General features: G+C 54.8%; 4 protein-coding genes across 4 annotated transcripts, besides 15 other annotated features; 3 read left to right on the top strand and 1 right to left on the bottom strand.

The window, feature by feature from the left end:
- Positions 1 to 143: 143 nt before the first annotated feature.
- On the bottom strand, positions 144 to 1,542 carry ACLA_045770 (uncharacterized protein; the record flags this gene model as incomplete). Its single annotated transcript, XM_001271537.1, has 2 exons — positions 144 to 1,432; positions 1,509 to 1,542. 2 exons carry the CDS (start codon positions 1,540 to 1,542, stop codon positions 144 to 146), a joined length of 1,323 nt encoding a protein of 440 aa, XP_001271538.1.
- Positions 1,543 to 3,259: 1,717 nt separating this feature from the next.
- Positions 3,260 to 6,049, top strand: ACLA_045760 (putative DNA mismatch repair protein (Mlh3); the record flags this gene model as incomplete). The annotated part of the gene is made up of 2 exons (XM_001271536.1): positions 3,260 to 3,506; positions 3,555 to 6,049. The coding sequence occupies 2 exons, from the start codon at positions 3,260 to 3,262 to the stop codon at positions 6,047 to 6,049; spliced, it is 2,742 nt and encodes a 913-aa protein (XP_001271537.1).
- Positions 6,050 to 6,741: 692 nt separating this feature from the next.
- Positions 6,742 to 6,764: a microsatellite.
- A 454-nt stretch (positions 6,765 to 7,218) lies between these two features.
- Positions 7,219 to 7,249: a microsatellite.
- Positions 7,220 to 7,249: a microsatellite.
- A 180-nt stretch (positions 7,250 to 7,429) lies between these two features.
- Positions 7,430 to 7,454: a microsatellite.
- Positions 7,455 to 7,669: 215 nt separating this feature from the next.
- Positions 7,670 to 7,695: a microsatellite.
- A 212-nt stretch (positions 7,696 to 7,907) lies between these two features.
- Positions 7,908 to 7,942: a microsatellite.
- Positions 7,909 to 7,942: a microsatellite.
- Positions 7,943 to 8,511: 569 nt separating this feature from the next.
- Positions 8,512 to 8,552: a microsatellite.
- A 387-nt stretch (positions 8,553 to 8,939) lies between these two features.
- Positions 8,940 to 9,019: a microsatellite.
- Positions 8,946 to 9,019: a microsatellite.
- Positions 9,019 to 9,055: a microsatellite.
- Positions 9,020 to 9,055: a microsatellite.
- Positions 9,056 to 9,084: 29 nt separating this feature from the next.
- Positions 9,085 to 9,124: a microsatellite.
- Positions 9,125 to 9,517: 393 nt separating this feature from the next.
- Positions 9,518 to 9,552: a microsatellite.
- Positions 9,553 to 9,572: 20 nt separating this feature from the next.
- On the top strand, positions 9,573 to 13,110 carry ACLA_045750 (dDENN domain protein; the record flags this gene model as incomplete). The annotated part of the gene is made up of 4 exons (XM_001271535.1): positions 9,573 to 10,203; positions 10,277 to 12,592; positions 12,654 to 12,911; positions 12,971 to 13,110. 4 exons carry the CDS (start codon positions 9,573 to 9,575, stop codon positions 13,108 to 13,110), a joined length of 3,345 nt encoding a protein of 1,114 aa, XP_001271536.1.
- A 1,348-nt stretch (positions 13,111 to 14,458) lies between these two features.
- ACLA_045740 (type I 3-dehydroquinate dehydratase) lies at positions 14,459 to 16,612 on the top strand (the record flags this gene model as incomplete). Its single annotated transcript, XM_001271534.1, has 1 exon — positions 14,459 to 16,612. The coding sequence occupies one exon, from the start codon at positions 14,459 to 14,461 to the stop codon at positions 16,610 to 16,612; it is 2,154 nt and encodes a 717-aa protein (XP_001271535.1).
- Positions 15,548 to 15,571: a microsatellite.
- Positions 16,613 to 16,728: the final 116 nt, after the last annotated feature.

The following is a 16,728-nucleotide window of genomic DNA, read 5'->3' as shown; positions in this document are numbered from 1 at the left end:
AACCTCCCTGTACCAAAACCCAACTCCATCATGTTGAAACTCCATAGAGATAAAAAAAAAACAAAAAAAAAAATACATTCTAACCCAGTCTCTCATGCAGAATTATGCGTCACTTCGTTTCCTTCTTCAGCCACGTCCCGTCATCAATGTGTCTTCATAGTCGTGGTCGATCCCGTTGACCCCTCGGTCTTAGTGTCATCCGCATCCTCCTCCTTCAACTCCCCCGGTCGTTCCTCCTTCTCTTCCTTGTCTTGTTCGCTCTCGTCACCGTTGATCTCGCCCCATCCCGAGCTACGACGGTTGATTCGCCCCGTCAACGCCGGGTTGGGGAGCACGCTGCCCATGCCGCCCGAGATGCTCGCGGCATAACTGTCGTTGCGACTGTGCGAATATGCAGCGCTCTTGATACTCGCTCCGTCTCCTGTGCCCGTGTTCGCTTTGTTGTGGTAGCTTCCGCGTTCCGCGGCGCCGGTCGCCGAGTACACGCTGATCCGTTCCGCGCTCGCAAGCCCGACCATACTCGGTCGATTGAGCACCCCCGACGCATTAAACGTGGACGCGTTGGAGGCCTCTCCCACATTCGCGCTGAGTACACTCAGTGGGAGGCTCTCGCGGCTACCACCAAACACCGAGGAGGGTGCTAAAGCGCGGATCGATGCGTTTGTGTCCAAAGAGTTCCGGCGTCGCCGTTTCGACGAGGACGCCAGCGTAAGGATGGAAGCGTTATCGGTCAGCATATTGTTGGCGGTCGCGCTGCTGTATGTATGCGAGTGGCCGTGAGGAGCCAGGTGGGGCGGCACCGCGGTCGCAGGGGAGGACGGGAACGGTTGGGAGAACTGCACTTGCTGGTTGGCCGTGCTGTGTGTCGAGTTCGCATGCACAAGGGTGTGGTGGGTGTTTGGTACATTGTAGAAGTGGGTGGACGGCGCGGCGGACTGCACGGTCGTCAAGGTAGTGGTCAACGAACGTACCGACGGCGCAGGGGACGAGAAGGTGCTTCCTTCGCCGCCGCCATTCGAACTGATCGCCCCTCCGGCCGTAGCCATTGTCCCTGCCTTGGAGTATGCGGCCTCTGAGAGAGCCGTGTCTCCGTTGGTGGAGATGGTGGGGGCGGTCGACTTTGCACTGGTCGCGGGAATCTGGTGATCGGACCCGGAACAGGCGAGCGAGGGCGCGCTTTGCGACGATGATCTCCGACCATTTGCTTCCTGCGAGTCCGACACGGATGTATTGAAATCGCTGCTGTATCCGCCCGCGACGTTCGTGAAGCCGGAGAGCGGGTAAGGGTTGTTCTTCATGCTGTTTCTCTTGCTCTTGGGCGTGTCGTGGCGTTTATGCGACCAACGGATGGTGCCCGAATCGATCGATGAGCTCTTGAGATTAGCCAGTCTTTTCACCCAGCTCGTAAATGGGCGTCGGCGTCCACTGCGAACTACAACCCACCCCCCTGTCCGTCAGTCGACTGTGCTTCCCTCTCCCGGGTGCAGACCACTCGAAAAGGAACGTACCATGCGCCCGCGGAGGGACTTCAGCTGTGGCCATTCTGGCCCGTTATCGAACCTGCGAATAACTGCGGAATAGTCGACTCGTAGGAAAGGACCCGTCCAATAAAGAGATCGATCGTCAAATATCACGATCCAGGTCACAGAGGGATAGATTGGGTTGGAGACACTCCGATAAGCCGCAAACCACCGGACCTCTAGAGTTATGGATCAGAGAGCTTTTCTGCGATCGCAGAGAGGATATTTTATATCCAAGAAGGAAGAAATATTAAGAACCGGTGCATGGGGTATGGACAAGTCAGTCAGTCAGTCAGACAATAATACTCCTGTAACACTATCTAGTGAGACACTAGACTATAGGTAGACTGACTACTGTCAGTATCAGGAGTCTCAAGGGGGGAATGGCTGTCGGCACGTGATGGCCGCTGTCTGGCTCAAATTCCTCATCCTCGCTTCTTTTCCTCCCAAATCCCAATTGCCATCCCGCATCCGCCAGCCTCTGCAAATCAGATGCAGATACAATCGATTAATTGAGATCTGCAGCTCTCAGGAGTCATCCTGATCGATTGCTGATTCGCTGTTGCTAGCCAGCAGGCACTGCCACGCAGTTCTAAGGAGGGAGTATCTAGCGGTTAGAATGCTATTGCTAGCCCTTTTGATTGCCTAATTCGAACTGAAACGATATCGCTCGTCTTTCAGTAGTTATCCCGTGGGGCAGACGAGACCGTCTGCTCGCTAGACCAATGCTTCACTTTCATTCTTATCAGTGATCGCTGCAGCGGCTCGACCCTGATCATAGAATCCCGCATTGACTATCGATTGGGCGTTACAGAGCTGTCCAACAATCATCAATTCCTTGGATGATGGATGCATAGGTATCCGGCGGCTTTCCCCCCTTCCGTGGCCCGAGTGTCCACGACTTGAGGGTCAGAGTCCGGTTGACACCCATCGTGACTTTGTTGAGACACTCAATCTCCTTCTAGACTGACCGTACTGCCAATCTATGGTCCCCATTAATGATTCAATGCAATTGTTCTGAGAGTGGATTCCCCTGGGTCCACTACTCCACTGTCGATGGTGGTGGATCTTCCAGTTCCAGCACAGTTGACTATGCCATTGTTCAATTATGACTTATGACTTCTGAGCATCTCCACGGCTCATATTTCACGCTCGATTAATGTCTACTCCTTGCGAGGAATAGCTCAGGGAGAATAGCACGGCGTATTCCTATTTCTATCGCAAGCTGTTCAGACAAATGACTTAATCTTACGTTTGCTGCTCTGTAGATAGTATGAGGTATCGTTACTGGCCTATGCAATCCCGCTGTAGTATAACTTTTGAAATGCCTTGGATGTTCATTTTGACGTATGCCACCAAGCATTCATGAGTCTCACATTCCGACTGCTTTGACGAAAAGGTATAGATGTATTGCTATTGCCTCAGGCATCTTGTCACGTGACATTATATCATATCAGCCACAACTGTTGTTTCCTCCAGCTCTTTCAGACACATCACTCAACCAGCATGGAAACTGCGCTGGTCTATCTCTAATCTGTCCATACACAAAGGAAGCTCGTCTGATGCATAGCTTCTAGCTTAGATGTTCCATCAAAACTCGACAAATATCTACATGCCAACATACCAGTGGCAGCTGCTCCCAGATATTCGCTCTGTAGCAGTCGAAAAAAAATAGCACCATGTGAATCCAGCCTGTTTTGCACAAAAGTTCTGGCCTCTTACTTCTCTTCCCTTTTGCCATGCCTTTGGATGATCACAAAATCCGACCCTTGCCCCCAGATGCCGTGGCGAAAATCAAGTCTTCCACATCCATCACCCATCTGAACGGGGTGATCGTTGAACTCGTCAAGAATGCCTTGGACGCGAATGCGCGCACCGTCTTTGTGACGGTCGATATCCAGCGCGGAGGATGCATGGTTGAGGACGACGGGGATGGTATTCCACCATCGGAGTTCGGATCCCAGGGAGGGTTAGGGAAAGCACACCGTATGTGAACTCACATCGATTAACTGCGCTTGCTGATGCCTGGACCAGATACCTCGAAATTGCATCTGCAAAATGCTGTACATGGTCAGAGTGGATCGTTCCTTGCCTCCTTGGCTTCTCTTTCATTGTTGACCGTGACCTCGCATCACTTTCGAGAGGACAGCACTAATAGCATCATATTCCATCATTCGACCCCGATCGCACGACTGACTCCAGCACCGGCAACCCACCATCTGAGGTTCAGTGGCCATGGGACTTGCGTCACAGTCAATGACTTGTTTGGAAATATGCCTGTGCGTGTGAAGAGCCGTGCACTGGCCCTTCAAAAGTTGGACGAACTGGAGAGACAATGGGACGACCTTCGCCAGCTGCTCATTGCCTTGATGTTAGCCAATGATGGTCTGACGAAGCTAGTCGTTTTGACTACTGGGGAGGAGAGAAGATTGATGATCCGCTCCCAACTTGGGAATCAAGGGGCAACGGGGGAGGTTGACATGCTACGTATTACCTCGATACTCACGCAGGCTGGTCTACTCGAGGCGCAGAACGCTGGTCGATGGGAGTCTGTATCAGCATGTGTTTCTGGCATTTCGGTGTATGCCGCCATATCTCCTGTGCCCAGTCCCACCAAGAAGGTCCAGTTCATCTCTTTTGGAATCCACTCGGTCTTTCCACGCCAGAACACGAATTTGTTATATACCGAGATCAACCGTCTTTTTGCTCTTTCCGACTTCGGTGGGACAGCACCTTTCAGTAGTCACGGGAACGCTAGTCCGAGGTCCATGGGCAAGACTGCCAACAAATGGCCCATGTTCTACATACGCATCGTCGTTGATCGCCCCAGGGAATTTTGCAACAGCAGTCATGAAACGGTGCCCGAGTCAAACAATTCCATTCAGCGAGTCATGGATGTGGTTACAGCAATGGTCATCGAGTTTCTTAGGCAGCATGGTCTGCGGCCACGGGCGAAAGCCCGGAAAAGGAATACGTCGCAGAGGCTAGCAAGCAACCAATCGTCTGTTGCTAGTGAAAGATCTCTAGAACAGCCGGTTCGCCCATATGGCCGACCTTCTGGCACCGAAGATGCCTTCGGTGGCCAGTTGAAACTCCCATCTTTCAAAAGACCCGCGTCGGGAGGCATCGGGGCCGATTTTGCAAACTGGTCTAGAGTCAAGAGTGCAAAGGAACCTTTCAACACGTACGATACCCCCGTGGGGTTGAAAAACGCACGTGCCGGCTTATTGGAAGATGGCAACGGGAGTCAGGTTCCCTCCTCTCCGAAGATGGATGGTTGCCTGGCTAGTAAACGCACGGAAACTGGTGAAGAAAGCGAGTCAGGTGTTGATATGGTGATTCCTTGGGTTGATCCATACACTGGTCGGACCCATTGGGTTGATTCACGAACGGGACAATCTGTCAATCGGAAATCATCAATGACCGCGACGCTTGACAAAGAACGACCGCGGCTGACAGGAACTTTCCATGGTCTTCGGATGTCCGACCAATCAAGGCCAGCATCGAGTGAAGGCCGCAATCATTGGGTTGAGAATCTTTTGGACGGTTGGACGAACCCTGCTTATAGCCGACCAGAACAACCAATAAATACTATTGATGATGGGAGGCGTTTTGGACACTTGAGTAATACGACGACAATGCGGCCAGACGACACCTCGGGGGAATACTGCAGGCTGGAGGATCTCGGACTGGGGAAATTCCGAGGGAAGATCCATGAGCAAGATCTCGCAACGGCAGAGATCATCGCGCAGGTGGATCGGAATTTTATCCTTGCAAGGATCGGCGACGCCCAACGCTCACGGTCGAGTCTGATCCTGGTCGATCAACATGCCGCGGACGAAAGGTGTCGTGTTGAACATCTTTTTGGGGGATTATTCGCGGATAACGACAACAGTCTCTGCCCGATTCACACGATCAGGATTGACCCTATAACGTTTGAAATCCCACTGACTGAAGCATCTCTTTTTGGGCAATATGCAGGAGTTTTGGCTTCTTGGGGGGTTGGTTATACAGTTACGCAGGGCCCCGGAGGAAGAGCTACGGTTCACGTGGGCTTCCTTCCTACACTGATTGCCGAACGATGCCGGGTGGAGAATAGTTTGGTTATCGACCTGATCCGCAGTGAGATTTGGCAGCGTGAGGACGAGAGGCACGGGCCGTTGACTGTTGAGATGCGGAGCAGAGAGGAGGCCGCGCGCGACATTGAGCCCCGATGGGTGGACCGGCTCCAGGCTTGTCCTCGAGGCATTATTGATCTCCTCAACTCTCGCGCCTGTCGGACAGCGATCATGTTCAATGATGTGCTGACGGTGGACGAATGTCAGAGTCTTGTCAGTCGGCTGCGACAATGTGTGCTCCCGTTTCAATGTGCCCACGGACGGCCGTCTATGGTCCCGATCTTGGATTTGCGAGAAGCCGATGGGTCTGCGATGTTGGGGGGAAGAGATGAATGCGAATATGAGATGACCGAGGGCTGTGGACCACGGAGCTTCGTCGAAGCTTTTCAGTCGTGGCAGTCCCGCGGCTGATGAATTGTGGTTGACTGGGGTTGCCTTTGGCATTCTTTCCTTCGGCTGCTGTATCTAGATACTACTATGGAGATAATTATAGCATGTGAGGTTCTGATTCCACCCCGACTCACTATTATTAGCCGGGCGATCAAGGGAGTGTGGCTGGCCTGAGGAATCCACCTGGAGCTACGAGTGAGACATTGCCAGGGCGTCTAACGGGATTGGGATACTGGGCGGTCTGTTTCCTCCTGAATGAGGACTAGTTTGACTGTACTCCGTCGGAATTGTTATCTAGCGCGTCTAAATCTGGCACTGAATGACTTATACAGTATGCTTGACTCCAAGGTGACTTGTATGTAAATAGATAGAGAGACATGAGACTGAGAGGGAACCATGTCGAGTCAACAGAAACTGAAACGCCACCCGAGTAGGTAGGTAGTTACCAGTACCTGTCCATCTTACCAGTACCAACGGTTGACTTGACTGTTACGCTAAGCAAGACAGACTACACTCGCCTGCAAGTACCCTACTCTGTACGGAGTAGGTACTCCGTACTCTGTACCACAAGTTCACATAACTGACAAGTGACAACCTAATATCCATTGGAATTGGACGGACTTTAGCTGTTGGCTGGACCAGCGCGCGGACAACCTGCCGACGGACCCTCCACCTCCTTTCTTTGCTGCATCTGTAGGTACTGAATAGTCAGTTAGTGTAGTGTAGTGTAGTGTAGGTAGACTGGTAGTAGGTACTCCTGGTACCTAATACCCAGTACCTAAGTACCTACCTAGTACCTAGGTATCTACTGCTTGCGCTAGCAATAGCCGATAACATAATGACAATTTGTTCAAATAACTCGACTAGACTAGACTACCTTATGCAGTAAGCTCTGTTATTAGTAGTACTACAGAGTAGTAGTAGTATTATTGATTGTGGAAACTGGAAACTGGGAACCATGTTTACAGACTTACTCCGTACAGTAGTAAGGTACCACCTACCTTGTAAAGACAAAACCTCGGCAGAACCTGATTCGATCACGATCCACTTCTGGTTCTTTTTTTCAATTGACATTTGATGGACGTTTGAGGGATTATTTCTTGTAGGCTGTAACTGTCAGTACTCAGTAGGTATGACCGTATGGTAGCTTGGCACTAGGTAGATACCACAGTAGGTTGGCACATCTACTAGTAGGTAGGTAGGTAGGTAGGTAGGTAGGTATCTTGCATATTATCCATGCCAATTACCAGTACCCAGTACCCAGCCAACCGCTTTGTTTTGAGCAGAAAAAAATTTCCCGGTCCAATAATCAGTCAGTCAGTTGGTTACTGCGTGGTCATGTCGGTGGAGAGTTCCAGACTGTTCTATGCGGACACTTGGACCTTGTTGGATTTTGAGGTTCGAGAGTCGAGAGTCGAGAGTCGAGGGGGGAAGGTGGATGGACGATCTAGGTAGATTGCAGATTGTTGTAGACTTGTGAGGAAGAAAGAAGGGGGGGGGGGGGGAAAAGATGGCGGAGGAGGTTGTTGGATGGTTGGTAAATGGCGAGGCAAAAGTAAGGAGAGGAATACATACTCTGTAGGACTAGGATGGGGGTTTCTGGGTTGATAGTTGATACCTTAGTGGGGGGATGAAAATACTATGGAGTATGGAGTATGGAGTATGGACTATCAATCTATGATAGTTACTCCAGTACTTAGCCCAAAAGTAGATCGATAGTTATTCCGTAGATACTTACTCGGTACTTACTACTTAGATGCCATTATTGATGGCTGTCATCATGTCATGTCGTGGCTGGATTAAACTACGAGAATGGCCTCCCGTAGTCGTACTTTTGTCTTCCATGTAGGCATGTAGCACAGCGAATGCTCATCTTCTCTTATTATTATTATTATTATTATTATTATTATTATTGAATATTAACTCATTGCGCATATCCAAAATTCAAAAAGTGCCTGGAACCCTGACGCTGTCAAAGCCAACCTGCAGTAGTTTGTCGCAGCGCCCTGGAAGAATCCCTCCCTAATGTCTCGTCTAGACCAAGTAGTAGTTTTAACTAGTATAGTCCATTCCAACAAGGCTGGCTGTTCATTATCTCTTCCCCTTTCTTTCTTTCTTGATGTCCCTGCCTTTCTTTTTTTTTCTTTTCTTTCTTCTTTGGATCCTTTCCCCCCTGCCTTTGTTTGTTGCGGACTGGTGGACGTGCGTATTGTTTGGTGTTTGTGGTTTAACCCTCGCAGTTGCAGTCGCCGATCTCGTTCAGTGGATAGTCTATCCTCTATACCCGTCATCCTGGATACGCTTGACGAGGAACGGAGGGACTAGGAGTCTAGGACTCTCCAGTCAGTGTGCGTGTGCACATTGCACAGCACAGACTGGAAAAGGGAAGCGATCGAACCCCAATTACACCAAAGAAACGACGAAACTTGGATCCTTGGGGGGGGAATGTGGACTGTGGATTTTTGAACACTAGGACGACTCGGTAGTTAGTTAGTTGGTTAATTAGTCAGTGAGTTAGTGAGTTTAGTCTGCGGGACACTGGTGACTGGACAATTGGACATAGCTTTGGGGCTCGAAATGGGGAGGGGATGTTTGTAAATCGTAATAGTTTGACTCTCTCTAGTAGTCTCTGTAGATAGAGAGTAGATAGGACAGTATGTAGCAGATCGAGAGGAAGGATGAGCTCTTGTCGAAGAAATAGTGATTTCGATGATCACTACGGAGTACAGACCGGGTAAAAAGAAAGAAAGGTGTTCTTTCGTACTCTATACTTCTTCCTCCGTCCTCCTCCTTTTCCCCTCCAAGTCAGTCTAAGCACTTAATCGCTTTTTCTCCACGCGTTTTTTTTTTTCCAATTTTTCCCCCTTTCCCCTCTTCGTCGGTCTTCTTCTTCTTCGTATTACGACTACTATTATCGTTGTTGTTGTTGTTGTTATTGTTGTTGTTGTTGTTATTGTTGTTGTTGTTGTTATTGTTGTTGTTGTTGTTGTTCTTCTTCTTCTTCCTCTTCTTCTTCTTCTTCTTCTTAGTAATATTAGTATTACTGACTATCCTCTTCTTTCTCTCTCTCCCTCTCTCCCCCTCTCCCTCTCCCTCCCCATACTCAAATCATCTCAATCTCTTTGCTGTGACTCCCCCACGCAAGGCGTCCTCTTCCTCCTCCTTCCTCCCTCCTCCTGCGACCGGCGTCGCAAGCCTCTACTTATGCGTCCTCGTCTCCACCGCGAGTCCCCCCCTGTTGATTCCGAAGCTCCTGATCGTTGAACTTCCCTCCCAATCCACCTCCCTCGTTGATGCTCACTCTTAGCTTGGATCGGTTTCATGTCATGACGATTATCCACGGTGCTCTTGTGACGAATTGAACGATCATCTTACCTGCAGCCCTATCTGCCATTTCGCCGTCCGCCGCTGTCGCTGCTACCGTCCAAGACTTTTCCAAAGAAAGTTGAATAGAACAACCTAGAACAAATTCACAAGGACAAAAGAATCAAAAATAAAAAATAATAAAAAAAAAAAAAAAAAAACACCAAAACACTGAAAGAAGATGCCCTTCTCATCAACCCCCGAGGTGCCTGCAACACCGCTTGCAGATTACTTCTGGATTGCCGGTGTGGACGGTACAGAGGTCCTCGACACTTTTCGAAGGCTGGGCGATGAATACAGGGCGAACAGTGCCACGTCCCCCGGTCCGGCTCTCACGGATACTATCGAGGAAGATGCGGATGCGGAGGAGGCCCACGACCCCCGTCTGGATGCGCTGTCCCGACCTACCTCGACCCTTCCCGGCCGCAACTCCTTCCAGCGATTCTCCATGCGCTCGGGGGACTCTGCAGAGTCCAATGCGAACGGATCCAGTAGCAACCGAAGCAGTTTGACCATCAAGGGTGCCCCGTCGCCGCGGGGGTCCTCGTTTCTGGAGGACTTTGATTTCGACAAGGCGCTGCTGAAGTTCGCCTCCGAGCGCGAGACCTTCCTGTCCGATCTCAGTCTCAGCGCCGGCGCCATCACTCCGGCTTCGCGCCCCCGGTCCCGGTTACGCACCCAGAAGATCACCTCGGACGAAACTCCTTCACAGCCAGCAAGCTTACTCCGATCGGGTATCGGTAGTGTCCGGCGCCACATGGCCTTCCGCGATATGAACAGTATGAAGCGACAGCCGTCGGTGGCTCGTCAAGGTGAGTTGATGAGGCTTTCTCCCTGTCCTTTCCCCCAAATGCAATCACTAAAGCCTTCCACCCTCTCTCGCAGCTTCCATTCGCACCTCGCGACGACTCAGTAACTATAATTCAGTCATCCCTGCCCCACAACCTCTAGAATTCTCCTCAACGATGCATCCGCTGAAGCGGAGATTTGAGCCCGTCCTTCTCGATCGATATCCCACTAAGGGCGTACCGGACGAGTTGAAGCAGCGCTGCAATTTTCCAGACTACGTGCCTATGTTCGCGTTCCCGAACGACATCAATATCGTCTCGTCCGACCAGCGACCGCGCTCGACATGGCACGGGTTCACCATGACCACCGATAATGGTTCGCGATTGCACGCCATCTGCGTCATCATCTGGATCCCGCTCAACCAACGGGCGGCCGAAGAGCTGGAGCAACGCTGCGAGGAATGGCGCAAGGAGAACATGACGGACGAGGAACGGGAGTTGGCGGCGAGTCTCGGGGAACGGCTGGCCTCCGAGCGCGCCAAATTGTCGAGGCTCCTGGCCCAGCTCCCCACCGTTCCGTCCGGGTCGGAGTCGCGCGAGCAATTGGAAGATGACATCAGCGCGGTAGAGGAGAAAATCGGGCTGATGACCGATCTCCTGCGGCCCGTCCGCCATGGGGCGGCGTCCAAGATTGAGGGGCTGACCGACGGCGAAACCGGCTTCTGGATCCCCCGCGCGTACGGCATCCTCGGCCGGGAAGAGACCATGACGAGCTTCTGGAAGGAGTGGCTGAAGGCCATCATCGTCCCTATGACGGACGGGACCATCCAGCGGGTGCCTCCCAGCTCTCCGCGGATGGGTCTCTGGCAACCCTTGGAGCGGTACGTGATGAACCTGTGCACCGAGGCCTTCAGCCCCACCTCCTCCAAAACGCAGGTCGAACTGGCGGTGCGGGAGCTGCGGCTCTTTGCGCGCAAGGAGGCGGTTAACGAGCTGCCGGGCTCGCGCAACACGGACCTGTACGCCCTGTTCCGGACACTCTCCCTGTCCAACATCATGATCCTGTTCGAGTACGCGTTGACGGAATCCCGCATCATTTTCCTCTCGTCTCACACATCGATGCTCTACCTGGCCACTCGGGCTCTCGTCGATCTGCTCTTCCCGCTGCAGTGGGCCGGGGTACTAATCCCCGTGCTGCCGGCACGGTTGATCCAGGCCCTGGAGGCTCCCTGTCCGTACATTGTGGGTATTGAGCGGCGGTATGAAAAGGTCGAACTCCCCTCGGATGACTTTGTCCTGGTGGATTTGGATGCCGACCTGATCGAAAGTACGGTGCGGCCGACGCCCCTGCCCCGTCATCAGCGCCGGAAGCTTCTGTCACTGCTCCAGCTGGCTGCGCCCCACCACAATCGATGCGCCGTCCCCACTGGGCCTCCCGCCTATGCCGTGGAGACCTTCCCCTTTGACGCCTTCATGTCCGAGAATCCCGCCATCTTCACTGCCAAAGCCCACTCCACACAGCTCGCCAAGTACGTCAGTCTCAACTCGAGCGCGTTTGGCCAATCGTCCGTGGGCCTCACCAGTCAACCGCCGCTTATTTTCAACGCGTTCCTGCATGCGCGCCATGAGCAAGCCGTCTCCCGCGGGTTCTCATCCAAGGGCTCCGACCGGCCGGGCACGGGTTCGACCTCCAAGACCGGATCGCCGCCGTCTCCCAGGGACAACTCGCCTACCTCGGGGCACTTCCCGCATGGCTCGCGGAACGATTCCGGCATGGCGCTCCAGGCCTCCCTGCGCGAAAAGCGCTCGGGTCATTTCGACGCCGCGTCGCGCCGCAGCTCCTCGTTCGGCATGGAGATGCGGCCGGGGGGGCCCCGGCGGCCCAGTGCTCCGTTCCTAGGGCATGCGCCCAACCTGTCGGTCACGACGCTGAACACCGACTACAACCCGGGCTCCACCTATGCTCCGTCGGTGTATGCGCAGTCGACGGTGGCGGCCTCCACGATCGTGCCGCAGTCCGTTGCGCAACCCATTCAGAATGCGGAGGGGACCTGCTGGGTCGAGGGGCATTGCCTGCAAGTGGTTCCCTGCGACGACAAGGCGGTCTGTGCGGTGTGCGACGAACGAGCGGAGGACGGTATGTACCGGTGCACCGCATGTAAGACATTGGTCCACAATCGGTGCGCCTTGCAGATCTGCCTGGTCTGCCCGTCGGCCTTCCATCCCGAGCAGATCCGCGCCGCCTTTGTGCGGTGTTTCGCCAGCTTGTTCTACACCTACAAGAAGTTCCTGCAGCCCGCGTCGGGCGACAAGAAGAAAGCGGGTCTCACGTATAGTTTCAATATGGAATCCTTCCTCAAAAGCTTACCCAGCGAGCATGCGGAGTACATTGCGGTCTTGCAACACACCCAAGGTGGGCTCCTCGACTTGTTCTTCCCCGATCCATCATATCATCTTGCTAACTCGATATCCAGGCTTCAATGAGTTTATCGGGGAACGAGAGCGGGTGAACCCCAAGGCCAAAGACCCGCGGATGGCGCTGTTCGATGAGATTGTTCTGTCGAAGCGGAATCGGGGTCGCTCGTCGTTGTTTTCTGGTCGCAGCATGACGGATTTCCTGTCGGATACGTCGAACCACCTCTGGCGCACGGCCAGTGCTACCTCGTTTGCTGGGAGCAGTCGGGGCGGCCAGCAGACACTGTCGGGAGACTACACCCGCATTGTTACTCGAGGTGAGTCCCCCAACCCCCTTTTCTTTGGGGGGGGTACGATTACTGATTCTTTTGAACAGCTCCGGCCAAGCTGGATACCAGCCTTATGAAGGAACCCCGCATGATCAACGGGGCGCCCCGAGTGTCAAAAGCGGCCAACAACGCTCGCCGCAAGCCGCTTCCGAATCTGATGAATGGCCTTGCGATCTCACCTCCTTGATTGAAGCTCCTTTAGTTATAGGGTTGGAGGGATTTCAGACCTCAGATCCCAGACGCCAACGAGATCATTGGATGCGACCACTGTCCACGTAGCTTGCATCATCGTTGTCTCACATTTGATCGGTTTAAAGTCTGCCCGATACGGAGGTTTCCAGACGTGTGCAGTGGATGCACCAGACACCTACTGAGTGGGGTTAGTTACCGATATGGCCTGGAAAAACTACGGCCTAACTACACTAGCGACTGGTGCGGCGCACTTAAGGCCCGAGCTGAGACCCGTCATGGGATGGATGTCGTGCATTGAGGTGGACGAAGGCGCGGCCACGTTCCGGGTTGGACTGAAGAGCCACCGCGACCACACTTCCGGCACGAAAGAAAAAGGGAAAAAATACCGATTGCATCGGAGGAAGCCATCTTGGACATGTTTCCTCCCAACTTCTGCGCACGGCAGCTCGCAGCATGACGAACGTCGGTCCTGGGTCCCGTCGATGCCCGTCGGACAGCTGGACGTCACTTACGAAAGAGCTCTCATGGGCATGAGACGGGGTCTTTCGGATGCAGGACGGTACATACTACATACATATTCGCAATCTGCATCCCTTGTACACATATGGAACTGTTTTAGAACGTTGATGACCTTGGATCTTGGCGATTGTTCCCATCAGAGCCTTGTTTTTTTGTGGATTGGATTGTTTTTTTGTTCCGCCAATACCCCTTCCCCTTTGACTGGCCGGTATCTCTTCTGATGATTTGTTTCTTTTTGGTGTTGACCTGAAGTGAGATGTTGCATATTTGGGCTACGTTAGTCAATACTAGTAGTCTGTACATTGTGGGCCACTCCTGGGTCTGTCGTATACTCCGTTTTAAGTCCTGATTCTTCCACAAATGCGCGGACAGAGGCTCCGATGCTCTGTCCACCCATCGCAGTCCTCTCTCTCACTCTCTTGAAGTCTCCAAACTCAACTTCTTGGGGATGGCCTGCCGTGATTGGTGGAGAAATGACCTTCCGTTTCGTGGAGGTGGAAACGGGGAAATTCTTCCAATTCATCATATTCAGCCGGTTTCTCTACACAGTTTGAGTGAGTGGGAACGGTTGCAGTGAGCGTTTTCCCTCTCTCTCTCTCTCCTCCATCACCTCTCACTCAGTATCTATCGAGTCGATTCTCATCCATCCCCTTACGCCTATCAAGATATACAGCTGGTCAAGTCAGTCGTCCCTGTTCCGTTGCCGTTGCCGTTGCCAGCCCATGCGGTATCCGTCCAACTCTTTACTTCGCTCGCTATTCAAGACGACATCAAGAGTTCTCGCGCTATGAACCGTGCAGTCGCTCTGCTCATGCAATGAGATGATGCAGACTGCCATTCATCAGCCCATGGCTATGACCCTGGTTGCTGATACTACTATTACTACTCCTACAACCTCGACGACTGCGTCTTCCCCTCGAGTCTCTTCGCAGCCGGTCCCGCAAGATGGCCCCGCCGAAGTGGAACAGGCCGTGGTAATCGTCTACGGGCCCGGTCAGGATGCCATCGTCCACGTCGTCGCGGAGGTCCTGGGCAGGCCCTGGACGACGGAGAAGACGTCGCTCGCCACGCACGTGCGCGGCAGTAGTGCCATGGTGGTGGGCGTGCTGGGAGCTGATCTAGCGCACAGCCTGGATGCATGCGGCGACGAAGCGGTGTCGTTGTCGTCGCCGACGCCGCGGATTGTCATCAACACGCACTGCGTGGACGACGGCTCCTTCCCCGACGAGACGCTCACCGAGCGCTGCGACTATGAGTTCCTCTACTCGCATAGCCCGTTCCTGCGGCGCGATCTCACGCGCTTCCTGGCGCTGGTGCTGGGTCAGACGCGGCCGCACGAGGACCTCCGCACCAAGACGCGCACCAACTTCATCTCGACGACGTTCCTGGACGTGCATGCGGCGCTGCCCAACCTCGACATCCTGTCCGTGGGCTCGGACGCCGTGGAGATCCGCGTGGATCTGCTGGTCGAGCCGTCGCCGCCGGGCGCGGTCCCCAGCTCTGTGCCCAGCCTGCGGTACGTGGGCCGGCAGCTGATGCTGCTGCGGCAGCACACGGAGCTGCCCATCATCTTCACGACGCGCTGCACCAGGGAGAACGGCAAGTTCCCGATGGACGACCCGGCCCTGTTCTACCGGTACCTGCGGCGCGCCATCCAGTGGGGGTGCGAGTACATCGACGTCGAGCTGTGGCTGCCCGAGGCCATCCGCCGGCGGCTGGCCGAGCAAAAAGGCCACAGCGTGATCATGTCGGCCTTCCACGACTTCTCGGGCCAGTGGCGCTGGACGTCGGCCGAGGCGGCCCGCATCTTCGCGGAAAGCGCCCGGTACGCGGACATCGTCAAGATGATCGCCATGGTGGACACGATCGAGGCCAACTACGAGCTGGAGTACTTCCGGTCGACGGTGACGCGGGGCGGCGGCGGCGGCGGCGGCGGCCGAAACGATGCGACGCCGCTGCTGTCGGCGGTCAACATGGGCCAGCTGGGCCAGCTGTCGCGCGCGCTGAACACGGTGTTCTCGCCGATCACGCACCCGCTGCTGCCGATGATCGCGGCGCCGGGCCAGTTGACGGCGGCGGAGATCAACGAGGCGATGCACATCATGGGGGCGCTGCCGAAGCGCGATCTGTACGCGATCGGCCCGTCCCGGGCGACGCCGCAGTCGATGTTCATGGAGAAGTGCTTCAACGAGCTGAGCCTGCCGCACACGCTGACGTCGATCGACCGCGGGCCCCCGGGGTCGATCGAAAGCCTGCTGCGGCAGCCCCGCTTCGGCGGCGCGGCGGTCCACCCCCCGCTGGCCAGCGCGACGGTGGCGGCGTGGACGTGTCCGGCGACGATAGTCAGCGAGGCGGCGCGGGCGATCGGGCTGGTGGACACGATCGCGGTGGTGCGCGGCGAGCCCGGCGGGCGGGCCACGCTGGTGGGCGAGAACGCGTCGTGGAAGGGGATCCGGGCGACGCTGACGCGCGACTACGTGCCGTCGGCGTACCGGGGCCGGGCGGCGATCATCCTGGCCGGGTCGGAGAGCGAGGCGTCGGCGGCCCTCTATGCGCTGCGCAGCCTCGGGGTCGGGGCGATCTACACGGTCGGGTTCCGGGCATGCGGGCCGCTGGCGGCGGGACTGGAGCCCTTCACGTCGCTGCAGTCGGTGCAGCGGGTGGAGCAGCCGTTCGTGATGGTGTCGGCGCTGCCGCCGGAGAAATCGCTGCTGGTGCAGCCGCTGCTGCGACACTACCGCACGACGGGGCGCACGTCGCCCGCGGCGGCGACGTGCGGCAAGGTATACCTGGACCTGACGGGGGCCGGGGCGCGCAAGGGCGATCCGGTGGGCGTGGCGGTAGGCGCGGGCTGGACGGCGTACGGGATCGAGGAGGTGACGGCGTGGACGACGGTGGAGACGCTGCGACTGCTGGTGGGACAGAATGTGCCGTTTGATTTTGTGCGGATGGCGTCGGGGCGGATTTATCTACCTTAGTTGGGGCTGGGGGAGGTTTTATCTTTTTCCTTATCTCGGCAGCAGCTACGAAATACTTTTGCCGGCTGAGGCGTTGCTTGGCACAGGAGAAGCTTCTCCAAGAAGGTTTTTGGGCG

Source organism: Aspergillus clavatus, genomic scaffold, assembly GCF_000002715.2.
Source record: "Aspergillus clavatus NRRL 1 1099423829800 genomic scaffold, whole genome shotgun sequence".
Taxonomy (NCBI): Eukaryota; Fungi; Ascomycota; class Eurotiomycetes; order Eurotiales; family Aspergillaceae; genus Aspergillus; species Aspergillus clavatus.
The sequence above is the reverse complement of the archived record's forward strand: the minus strand, read 5'-3'. Positions and strand labels throughout refer to the sequence as shown.